The sequence below is a fragment of the Staurois parvus genome, unplaced genomic scaffold (assembly GCF_062004578.1).
Source record: "Staurois parvus isolate SC_StPar_1 unplaced genomic scaffold, SC_StPar_1.0 ptg000014l, whole genome shotgun sequence".
Lineage (NCBI taxonomy): Eukaryota > Metazoa > Chordata > Amphibia > Anura > Ranidae > Staurois > Staurois parvus.
In genome coordinates, this window is record NW_028317810.1 from 2,249,892 (window position 1) to 2,261,913 (window position 12,022).

Genomic DNA, 12,022 nt, shown 5'->3' on the forward strand with positions numbered 1-12,022 from the left:
CCCTCCTGTTGCTTGTACAAGAATAGAGCAGCTAGTTAGCCACTCCAATTGCTTGTACAAGAGAGCCGACTGCTGGCTCTAAGAAAAGGTAACGGTGATGCCTGTAGCTGCAGGCTTTGTTCGGCTGCTGGCTGGGGACTCCTGGTGAGATGGGAGATCCTGAGAGAATGGCGGGCAAGAGGGGGTGGGGACATCCCTTCCTGTTGCTTGTACAAGAATAGAGCAGCTAGTTAGCCGCTCCGATTGCTTGTACAAGAGAGCCGACCACTGGCTCTAAGAAAAGGTACCAGGGTGATGCCTGCAGCTGCAGGCATCACCCGATATAACCACAGAAAGTTCTGCAACATACAGGTACGGCGCTGGTCCAGAAGTGGATAATACCGCTTTAAAGTGGTTTTAAACCCAAATCCAAACATTTAATATACTGCAGTTTACCAATGTGGTGACGGCATTGTTTTTTTCTTTCAGGCAATCTGGTTAATAACACACCTCCTGTATTAGAGTTCCACCAGTCTGAATGAAGGAGCACAGGAGGCACCTTTGGACAGCAATGTTGTCAGTCTGGGGGAGTGTTATATATACTAGCAGATTTAAATAGGTTAACACATTGAAGCCGAACTCCAGCTAACACTTTATAAGCCGTTACAGCAGTTTTTTCCCCTTTTGGGATAAAAGTTCTATACAAATATATAAAAGTGTTTCATTGTTAGCAGCCCTGTCAGTATTAGTTTGTCTCGTCCTTATTATTGATACAATTTACTGGACAGCTTGTTCTTTTGCAAAAAACAAAATGGAAGACTTACTGGCTGGATCACCAGATACAAATAGAATTAAGAAAGCCTGACAAAGAAAACAAATGCAGCCATATCTAAGAATTGGCAAGCTGCAATATAATAAATGTTTGTCTTTGGGTTTAATACCGCTTTAACATTTACTGTGAGTTCACACATATGCGGTGCGGTATATCACATGTAATTCACACAGGAACCGCACTGCATTCCTGTGAAAATCACATGCAAATTGTGTGCGGTGAGATTGGAGCCATACATTTTGTATGGCTCCAATTGCACCGCATCCGCATCAAAAAAGTGCAGGCCCCTTTTTTTGTCCGCACTAGAATCAGATCGCATGGGTATTCACAACCATGCGATCTGATTCTGCACATCGCACCGCGTTTTGCGAACTGATTTCGGGGTGTTGTTAACTTAACATACACACCCGCAGCGGTTTGCATGAACGGGGTGTGATTGTGATGCGGTGCGGAATATGCACAGAAAACGCTGCAAATTCTGCACCGCATCAGTGTGATCCCAGGCTTAGGAGATACCACAACTCCACAGAAACCCAATCCTGACCATCAGGGAGACATCAACTTTGTATCAGCTGTAATAAAACTCCCTGCATTATCTGGGTAAGAGCCAATCAGATCTTACATCTCTGCCATAGCAGGCAGAATCTGATTGGTTGCATAGGGTGAAAAGTTGATCTGACACTGAGGAGACCCCTGAGAGTTCATTCCCCACACTTCCTATGTGGCTGAGAGCTCTTCCATATCTACACCCTATTGAACTGAAGTGTAGAGCGGGATCTCTTCATCCGGGCGTGCTCATGAACTCTGTACCTGCCTATTATTCTCATTAGCAGACTTCCCTAGGGTTCTCTAGGTATGGTCCTGTCATTGTCAGGTAGGAAGTGTCAGACTCACTCACCCTGAGCTCGGCCAGCACTGCTCACCTCGGACTGTCTTTGACAGAGCCCAACTCCCCACAACACAAGCATTCACACACTAGAGGACAGGCATGTCCCTCGGCGGCGGCCATTTTTCTGGAGACCACGGACAGGTAAAGCAATGGTGACAGAAAGGGCAAGTGACTGTAAAGGTGATTGCCTACAGTGAGTTATGTAATTTGTGTATATAGCGGTCTTCGTAGGAGCACGGGCTGCACAAACTTGTACACCTAATGAACTAGTTGTTCATAAATATTTCCAGAATCATTTGTCGTATAACCACAACGATCTAATAATGTTTCCACCTCTGGCTTGTTTACATTGTTTTCCCACATCAAGCATGGCGGTCACAGATGTTTGTCAAGTCATGGTCAGTAGCCAATGAAAAGTCCCGGAGGGGGTCACGGGTTCCTGATTCCGGACGTGCAGTTGTGAGAAGGCAGAGGGAATAGTCGGAGTGTCGGTTGCCCGGTTGGTGTAGTGACTGTTCCTGTGTGCGCTCCCCGCCCGTGTCTGGCCAGACATATGAGTGTTTCACTGGTTGTCGTCCGGCTGGAGCTCGCGGATCATTCTCCTTCTCCTGTGGGCTTCCAATACCGTGCTGGTGAGCCGGGCTGCGCCCTGTGTGCTCGGGGGGATTCCTGTCAGGGGTGCTTACCTTCTGATCACCAATATGTGTGCTTAGCAGTGGCCCCGGGTCGTAGCCTTCTCTCTGTGTATTGGGGACAGACCTTGGCTGCTAGGGATATGTTATTGGCTTTCCCTGGCTGTATTGATCGAGGGAAGACTTTCAATAGCAAAAGTCCCACATCCAGCACAGACCCCTAGGAGGAACATCAGTCCCCTTTAGTTTTCACCTCACTGCCCTCCGGGACCACCATCACTGCTATGCTGGAACGTGCGCAGATGTGCCACGGGGGTCTGTGAGGTGCGGGACCCCCATACCTGCTCTGTATTCACACGTGTGGTACCCCCATGTCTAGATGTGCCACGGGGCTCTGTGAGGTGTGGGACCCCCATACCTGCTCTGTATTCACGTGTGTGGGACCCCCATGTCTAGATGTGCCACAGGGCTCTGTGAGGTGTGGGACCCCCATACCTGCTCTGTATTCACACATGTGGGACCCCCATATCTAGATGTGCTGTGGGGCACTGCGAGATGTGGGACTCCCATACCTGTTTTGTATTCACACGTGTGGGACCCCCATATCTAGATGTGCCACGGGGCTCTGTGAGGTGCGGGACCCCCATACCTGCTCTGTATTCACTTGTGTGGGACCCCCATGTTTAGATGTGCCACGGGGCTCTGTGAGGTGCGGGACCCCCACACCTGCTCTGTATTCACACGTGTGGGACCCCCATGTCTAGATGTGCTGTGAGGCACAGCGAGATGTGGGACTCCCTTGCCTGTTTTGTATTCACACGTGTGGGACCCCCATATCTAGATGTGCCGCAAGGCTCTGTGAGGTGCGGGACTCCTATACCTGCTCTGTATTCACACGTGTGTGGGACCCCCATGTCTAGATGCGCCATGTGACTTCCATATCTGCTGTGTCTTCACACATGTTGGACCCCCATGTTCAGATGTACCACAGGACTCAGCGAGGTGTGGGACTTCCACACCTGCTCTGTTTTCACGCATGTGTGGGACCCCCATGTTCAGGTGCACCACAGGACATGGCAAGGTGTGGGACTCCCATACCTGCTCTGTTTTTACACATGTGTGGGACCCCCATGTTCAGATGTGCCACAGGACTTGGCAAGGTGTGGGACCCCCATGTTCAGATGTACCACAGGACTTGGCAACGTGTGGGACCCCCATGTTCAGATGTGCCACGGGGCTCAGCGAAGTGCGGGACTTCTACACCTGCTCTATCTTCACACATGTTTGAGACCCCCATGTTCAGATGTGCCATGGGATTTCCATGCCTGCTCTGTCTTCACACACGTGGGACCCCCTTGTTTGTGCCACAGGGCTCTGTGAGGTGCGGGACTTCCACACCTGGTCTGTCTTCACGCATGTGTGGGACGCTCATGTTCAGATTTGCCACAAGGCTCTGCTTGGACATGAAGCTCTGCCCCACGCAGATTGTGAGGGGTGCAAACACCATTCTTGTCAGGGGGGAGAAAGACAGCAACACTGTATTGTAGCACAAAAATGCAACAATGTAAAAAAAATGATACAAAATCCTTAAAATAAGGCAGCACTCACGGGGCATGAAAGACGAACACACAGTGATGAAGTTTAAAGTGGTTGTAAAAGCTAAATGTTTTTCACCTTAAAGTGGTTGTAAACCTCACACATGAAATATGAACAAAGCATATCCTTCTATAGTGTGTACTCAGTAAGAGCACGAACTGTCATTTCTGTCTGCTGTTTCATTCCTCTGCTGTCAGCATGAGTCCATTCTGACAAGTATTTCCGACACCAGGAGAAAAATGGTGACGGGTAGAGACCTCCAGCTGATTGATGTCCTCAGCTCTGTTCCTGTGAACCGTGGAGGGGGTTGTGTGTCTCTACTGTCCTATCAGTTCTCAGAGCTCTCCTCACTGAGCTCTGCAGTATGTAACTTCAGCTCTCCACCCTCCTTTTTCTGAACTGTCAGACAGGCTGTATAAATTCAGCACTTTGAACGGATGTAGAGAAGACAGCAGATAGACAGGTACAACTTACATAGGAGGATTTGTTTCATCTCTGTGTATCACCCCCCCCCCAATACTTATCTGAGGCCAATCTCAATCCAGCACTGTGCTGGACAGAAGCAATGTTTCTATCTCTCTCTTCACAGGAACTGAGCAGCAGGAGCCATTTTCTCCTAAGGTGAAGGTCTGCTTTAAAGTGGTCGGCTAACAAAATTTGATCAACTGCTTCCCGACCGCCATATAGCAGAAATATTGCTACAGGGCGGCACGGGTGCGCAAAATCACGTGTATATATACGTGATTTTGCTTTTCCGGCTAGGGGGAGCGCGCGCCCTACCCGCTCCGCCATTCGCTGCTGTCAATCACCAGGTCCCAGCCAGTGATTACTCTCCAGTGCCCAGTGATTGCCAAGCATCTCTGACAGGCAGGAGAACTGTTTGTAAACAAAACAGTTCTCCCTGTCAGCTCGTGCACACTGATTTGGGTGGCTGTGCACAGCCCAGCCATGCAAAGCAGTGTGCTTACATTGAAGCACACGGACACAGCACATAGTAAAACAGCACACAGTTAACCCTTTGACCGCCCCTCATCTTAACCCCTTCTTGCCCAGTGCCATTAGTACAGTGTCAGTGCTTTGTTATATTTTTTTTTATTTTTAGCACTAATCACTGTATTGGTGTCACTGGGGATATCAGTGACACCAAGTCAGTTCCCTCCAGTGTCAGAATGCCCCCTGCAGTCCCACTATAAGTCGCTGAATGCTGCCATTACTAGTAAAAATAATAAAAACAAAATCCCAGTATCTACACCGCCATTTGTAAACGCTATAACATTCATGTAAACCAATTAATTTACACTTATTGGGATTTTTTCTAGCAAAGACATGTAGCAGAGTACATTTTGGTCTAAATTTATGACAAAATTAAATTTTTTTTTACTGGACATGTTAAATAGCAAAAGGTTAAAAATATTGTTGTTTTTCTCAAAATTGTTGGGCTTTTTTTTTTCAACGCGCAAAAAATAAAAACCGCAGAGGCGATCAAAGACTACTGAAAGAAAGCTGAATTTGTGGGAAAAAAGGACTTAAATTTCCTTTGGGTGCAGCATTGCATGACCGTGCAATTGTCAGTTAAAGAAACTCACCGCCATAACGCAAAAAATGGCCTGGTCAGGAAGGGGGGGTAAATCCTCAGGAGGACAAGTGGATAAACGGGCCGCCTGTAGTGCTATGCCATAATTCGCTGGTATGCATTGCTTACTAACTCATAATGGAAGGCCTACCTATCAAGCAAAGCAATCCAGTGGCGCACTTCCATCTTCACCTGGTTGTGTTCCTGTTTCGCACTGTCCAGCCATTTGAATGGCTAGGCTGTGATGATGTCACTCCTGCACATGGTCACCAGAGCTGGAATAGAAGGGAAATCATGCAAAGGGGACACTTCTACTTCTCAGGTCTTTGCTTGTTTTCCACCAACAAAAATGTCCAACACTTCTGTGTATGGCCTTGGATAGGGTTTAGGCTTTGCAGCCAATCTTTAGCCCCAAGCACTGTTACAATTTTACTGTTCTAATGCGTGAATACTTTTTTTTTTTTTTTTCCGGTATGGTGTGTGGTGGATCATCTCTTCATTGATAACTATCCATTAGGATTGTCCGAAGAGTTAGTTAACACACTTACGCAAGATCTTACTGTAATACTAAAAGCCTAACTCCAGCCAGAACATTTGTTTTTTGTCCTGGGGTTGGGTAGGGGATAAAATCTCTGTAATGTTTATATTTCTGGTCTGTCTGTTGGAGAAAGTGATGACAGACTTTGTTGCAGAGACTACAACAAAAATGGAAAAATGAATCAAGCCTGTTCTCTTCCTTGTCCTTGCGCCTGGTATAGAGAGGCACCATGTTCTGCCATAAAAAGCAGCACAATATTATTAACCCCTTCACACCTAAGGGTAAAACAAATCTTCATGCCTAAGCACAATTTTGCAACTTTGACGTGTTAGTTAAACCGTACATATCATCACAACTACTGTGTACATCCAGGTGAATTATACCTTGTTTTTTCTCAGGACAAAATGGGCTTTCATTTTTTGGTAAATGGTAATGGATATCTCCTGATTTTGTTTTTATTATCAAAGGAAAACTGGCCCAAAATAGTAAAAACAAAATAAAAAAAAACTTTTTTTTTTAAATTTAGCTGTTTCTTGTTACTGCCATAATCTACCACCGAAGAACAGCCCAAAATAAATTTTCCAGCTCTTGATGATCACTGCGATATCATATATGTGTATGTTATTTTTTGTTTGTACCTGTACTACAGCTCAGAAACAATAGTGCACATTTTGTTTTTTTTTTACCTATAACACACTGACACCAATTTACAAAAAAAATCCTGACCTTTGACCCTGAGAGAGGAAAAAAAAAAACAAAACAAGGGGGGCGGGCTGTACAGTGACTGATCACTGTGATAGCCAATCAAAGACTATCACAGCGATCATGTTTCCCAGAAATGTGAGTCCCGGTCCCAGCCGTTAGAACAGGACCCAGGGTTCTCAGTGGCACCTCGGTATTTGTGCTGGGAGCGCGCTTGTGTGAAATACCTGGTGATCCTGCCAGTCCCTTTGCTTTCCTATTTAAAACTGACCATGCTAGGTACAAAAGCATATCTGATGGGAGCGCAGCCTGCCTGTCCACTGTTCAAGTTTGTGCTGACATACCCTCTTGCACGGCTCTTCACTGGGAAAATCTGCTTCTCCTCCCCACCTCTCCAAGCACCTTATACTGTAATCTCTGTTCTCAGCTGCTTATGACAAAGGTGTGCGTGTGTGTATGTATGTATGTGTGTGTAATATATATATATATATATATATATATATACACACACACTTGAGCTAAAGCTTGTATACTCTGGCAAAAATGGTAAAATGTTGGCATTTATATTGACTGCCAAAAAACTGTATTCTATTTAACCACTTGCCTACCGGGCACTTTTTTTACCCCCTTCCTGCCCAGGCCAATTTTCAGCTTTCAGTGCTGTTGCACTTTCAAATGACAATTGTGTGGTCATGCACAGGGTGGATTTGATTTAACTCACGATTTAAATCACTAGTCAGTAAGGCTTGATTTAAATCCTAGTTTTCTACATAGACTAATTCTCGCTGGTATAACTTTAATATGCAAGTAGATGAAGATTTTTAGAATAACAACTTTTCAGATTAGTTTTTTTATCCCCAGTTTAATAGGTTAATCATTCATATTTGGACAACTTTTCTGTTGTACTTAGGAAGGAGAAAAATAATCATTACCTTAATAATAACAATTTAAATAGATTTATTCATCTGAAACAATAACATTCCAGCATATGTGATTTGCTTAAACAAACATCCATGTTTGTTAACTAATTTGGCTAAACAAAATATATATATTTTAAGAAACGTAGACTGCCAGCCCCTTCCTCCTCACACTTAGTTTCACCTTCTTGTGCAGATCTATTCCACTCCAAACAGTCAGAAAAATATTGTTTCTATTCTATTCACTGAACTTCTTGAAACTTAGCACTGAAGGGGTTGATTCTGTATTCATAGGTTTGTAGAAGTTAGGATTAAGGTCTTTTTCTTAACTCTGTTCATGTTATAACATTTTTGCTGTGAAGAAGAGGCATGTGATCTCCGCTGAGTCAAATTCAGTTTTGAGAACTGCAAAAGTAAACCAAGCATCTGTGATAATATCTTGTAGGCAGAGAAACTGCCCAATAATCTTACAAAAACCTCTGGAAGAGCATGACATTGTGAATGGATTCATGGCATTTATTTACCAAAAAAATTAAACATATACAGCCTTATTCTACATAATTAAAAAACTAATCTTTATTTCATGATAGAATAACCTTTGGATGGTAATATATTTTTCTCCAAAAAGCATTTTAGTCAAAAAAATCCGATTTAAATTAAAAAAATCAAATTTTTTTAAAAAAAAATCATTGATTTTTATCCACCCTGGTCATGCAACACTGTCACAAACAATTTTTATCTTTTTTTTTTTTTAGACCAATAAAGCTTTCTTTTGGTGGTATTTAATTACCGCTAAACAAACTAAAAAAGACTGAAAATTGTTAAAGAAAAAGTTTTTTTTCTTAGTTTCTGTTATAAACTCTTGTAAAGAAGTAATTTTTTTCCTTCACTGATGTGCGCTAATAAGGCTGCACTGATGGGCACTGATGGGCATTGACAGGCATCACTTGCGGGCACTGAAAGGCAGCACTCGTATATGGCACTGTTAGACGTCACTGATTGGAAGTATTAGGCATCACTGACTGGCACTAATAGGCGACACTTTAACCCAGATCATGGAAGCCATTAAGATCTGCCAGGCCTCACCAATCGTATTGAGACTCTCAGAGTAGACTTTTTTCTCCTGAAAGAAGATGTTCAAAAATTGCACCATAGGGTCTCTAATGCCAAACAATGGCTTAGTACAGTAGAAGATATCTACCCTCTTTCTGCCTCCTTTTAGAAAATTTCAGGCTGAACAAAGAGTTCCTGCAGCTGAACTGGGGGATCTAGACAGCCCTAGAAGGAATAATCTCCGTTTTCTGGGATTCCCTGAGTCTGGGATTTACTCTGGGATTACCCAGAGGAATTTCTTACAGAATGGATGAAAAACACTTTTCCCCTTCTTCCCCGGAGGTCCGGCCAGACCACTCCTTGCACATATCCTTATGTTTGAGATCGCATTGCAGTACTTTGTATGGCCCGTGAGCTACCTGATCTAGTTTATAACAATGTCATCACTATCTTCCTTGATTTCTCTGCTGCAACGCAGAAACAACGTGCTGCCTTTCAGAGTTTGAAGAAATGGCTACAGGATCATCATTTCCGTTACAGCATGCTCGACCCAGCTAGGCTGCTTGTGGTCCATAATGGCAAGGCCCAATTTTTCACTGCCCCAGCAGAACGGATCGCTAGGTGGATTCCCTGGACAAATCCTAAATAATTTACAGTTGCTATGCCATAGCTTTTTCTCCTGTTTTGAACTTCCATCTGGTGCCCAGCAGCTCTCCTCATCCCTCTGGTTTTTCAGTCTTCTTTCCTGTCCCATTATTTCTTCCCCTATCTTGATGAGGTGGTTGCTGGGTTGGAGGAGCTTTCAAGATTCTACACCACATGGCTGCCTCTTTCCTTTGGTTCAGAGGACAACGAAGGAGCATCATCTCAAGACCTTTTGTGGCTTTTTTTTCCCCACATTTCTCGTTTGGCTGGATGGGGTTAAACTGCACCCCCAACTTTTGTAATCTTGGTTCAGGGTACAAATTCAAACTCATTTGGGGATTATGAGCTGGGTGGAGGGTATTTGTTGGTTCTGTTTTCTATATATCACATCGTTTTTTATGGGAGTTAGCAATTTGTTGTTTTCTTTTTCCCTTTCTTGGTTGCTGGTGTTTAAGTTAATTGTTATGTTAATTGATGGTACCTGTACAGTGCACAATCTATTGACAATGATGTTTGTTCTTTTATATGCTTTTTGGCTTCTTCCCCCTATTTATAGCCATAACTTTTTTTAGTTTTTGGGTTTTTTTTTTCCCTTTTTTGGGGATTTATCTTTTTTTATTTTGAAAGATGGCTACGCAGAGTTTTAATCGTGGTCTCTTGGAATGTCCAAAACATTGGTGTTTCAATATATACAGAAGCATAAACCTCACCTGATATTCCTACAGGAAACGCATCTTATTGGTTCTAAAGTGATGGCTTTGAAATGTGCATTTGTGGCCCACACGCTCCACTCCACATACTCTAACTATTCTAGAGGGTATACGATGTTAATCTCCAAATTGTTGGGTTGTTCCATTACCATTGTGGTTACGGACCCATTTGGCAAATCTGTGTTAGCAGTCTTGCAGACTAATAACTCGGCTTACACTTTTCTTCTTTATATTCCTCCTCCTTTTACTTTTAGGACCAAGTATTGGCCCGTGTGCTTTCAGTGGCAGAAGGCCCCATACTTTTGGATTTAGATTTTAATATAGTACTCTCCAATGTCCGAGACCACAGGTGTCAAATACAAGGCCAGTGGGCCGAATCTGGCCCTCCAGGCCATTTCATGTGGCCCAAGCACCTCTCCTGTAGGTACCCCCTTGTCTCTGCCCCCACCCTGTCTCAGCAGTCGGAAGCATAGAGGATAATAGAACTCCTCTGCCAAATCCTGCACCTCTCAGTGCAGCTGCAGCACCCCCTCCTCTCTTACTCGTATCCTGTCGTTTGTGCTCTGATTTGTATTCGGTATCTTATTCACCAGCTAAATTGTTTATTGTTCTATTATAATAGTGATGGGACTGTATTCGATTTTCGTTGCTTTTGTAGTTAGCTATTGGATATTTGTCTCTAACCTGTATTTTTGCACCCATCATTGGGTACCTTGTTTACCACTGTTTGTTCTTGGTTTAATTGTAAAATAATAAAATTACCTTTTTTTTTTTTTTTTTTTAAAATAAGGATAATAAAGAAAAAATCCTCTTGCGCTGCCAGACCTAATATGATAAACTAAGTGGCTGCAAACACCAAATTGTGTTCCCACAACACTAAAAAATAAATGAATAAATACATAGCGCTGCACTATTCAATAAACCTAACCATAAAGTAAACACCTGTCAGAGCCCCTAACTAAGGTAATATAGGTGCATACCTTCAAAATAGCCAAGTACAAGTGAATGAAAATATCCAAAAAGAATAGACAATGCCAAATATGAACAAACCAATAAGTGCAACTTCAACATATGTACAAATAGATAGATCTATCTATCTATCTATCTATCTATCTCTAGCAAAGCACACAAAATAAAAAGTTAATAAATAATGGTAAATAAAATAAACACCTGGCTGAGCCCTCAACCCAGTGAATAAATGTAGTAAAAATCAAAATCAAAAACATCTTCAATTCAGTATGTATTCCACACATGACTTGAGAAGTGATCACCCTTAAAAATCCTCCACCAGCTAGTGTGCACACACTCTCGCCTCCCATTTTGACCTATGGGTAATATAGATCAAATGCGCTTTAATATCAACCCAAAATCCAACCAGCTCTCCTCTGTAAGCATACTTTACTGGCTCCTTCTCTAATTCCTCATCAGAAATCCATGTTCAAAAAAACATCAAAGGACATCTCCTAGTGAAATGCATCCATGTTTAATGTATAAAAACCAGGTATAGAATACTCAACTTTTAAAATCAGACCAGCAGACCCATACAAGCATTGGTAATAAAATACATAGGAACAGGTGTACCAAGGTGGCAGCCGCAGTCTGACCGGAAATATCACCACACTTCCTTTGGAAGGAAGGAATGGATGTTTGGGATACAAAAAAAAACCCACAGGTAACAGCAAGAGAAATACAGGCTGCTCTGGAAAAAGACTGTGGTTGTTTCAAGGAGCACAATGCGATGATACTTGAACAAAAATGAGCTGCATGGTTGAATTGCCAGAAACCTTTACTGCGCCAATGCCACAATAAAGTCTGGTGAGGCATATCAAGGTGTTGTCAGGTATGTTGTAACCGGATTTTTTTGTGTTGTCCTGAACATTTCTTCTGGCAGTTGTGGCTGCAATCGTTCTTGGTCTACCTGACCTTGGCTTGGTATCAAGAGATCCCCGAATTTTC

General features: G+C 43.1%; 2 protein-coding genes across 4 annotated transcripts in view; one reads left to right on the plus strand and one right to left on the minus strand.

Annotated features, from left to right (window-relative positions):
* Positions 1–1,789, minus strand: part of ACAD10 (acyl-CoA dehydrogenase family member 10) — an 81,283-nt gene extending 79,494 nt beyond the window's left edge. Inside the window, exon 1 of one of the 3 annotated variants that reach the window (XM_089676767.1) lies at positions 1,710–1,789. The gene's annotated coding sequence lies outside the window, so the exon portion shown is untranslated. The remainder of the gene's footprint in view (positions 1–1,709) is intronic. The other 2 variants (XM_089676775.1, XM_089676757.1) reach the window with 2 other exon arrangements.
* A 345-nt stretch (positions 1,790–2,134) lies between these two features.
* Positions 2,135–12,022, plus strand: part of BRAP (BRCA1 associated protein) — an 86,822-nt gene continuing 76,934 nt past the window's right edge. The window contains exon 1 of the mRNA XM_089676780.1: positions 2,135–2,332. Within this exon, the coding sequence (XP_089532906.1) occupies positions 2,254–2,332 (79 nt within the window). The 5' untranslated portion in view covers positions 2,135–2,253. The remainder of the gene's footprint in view (positions 2,333–12,022) is intronic.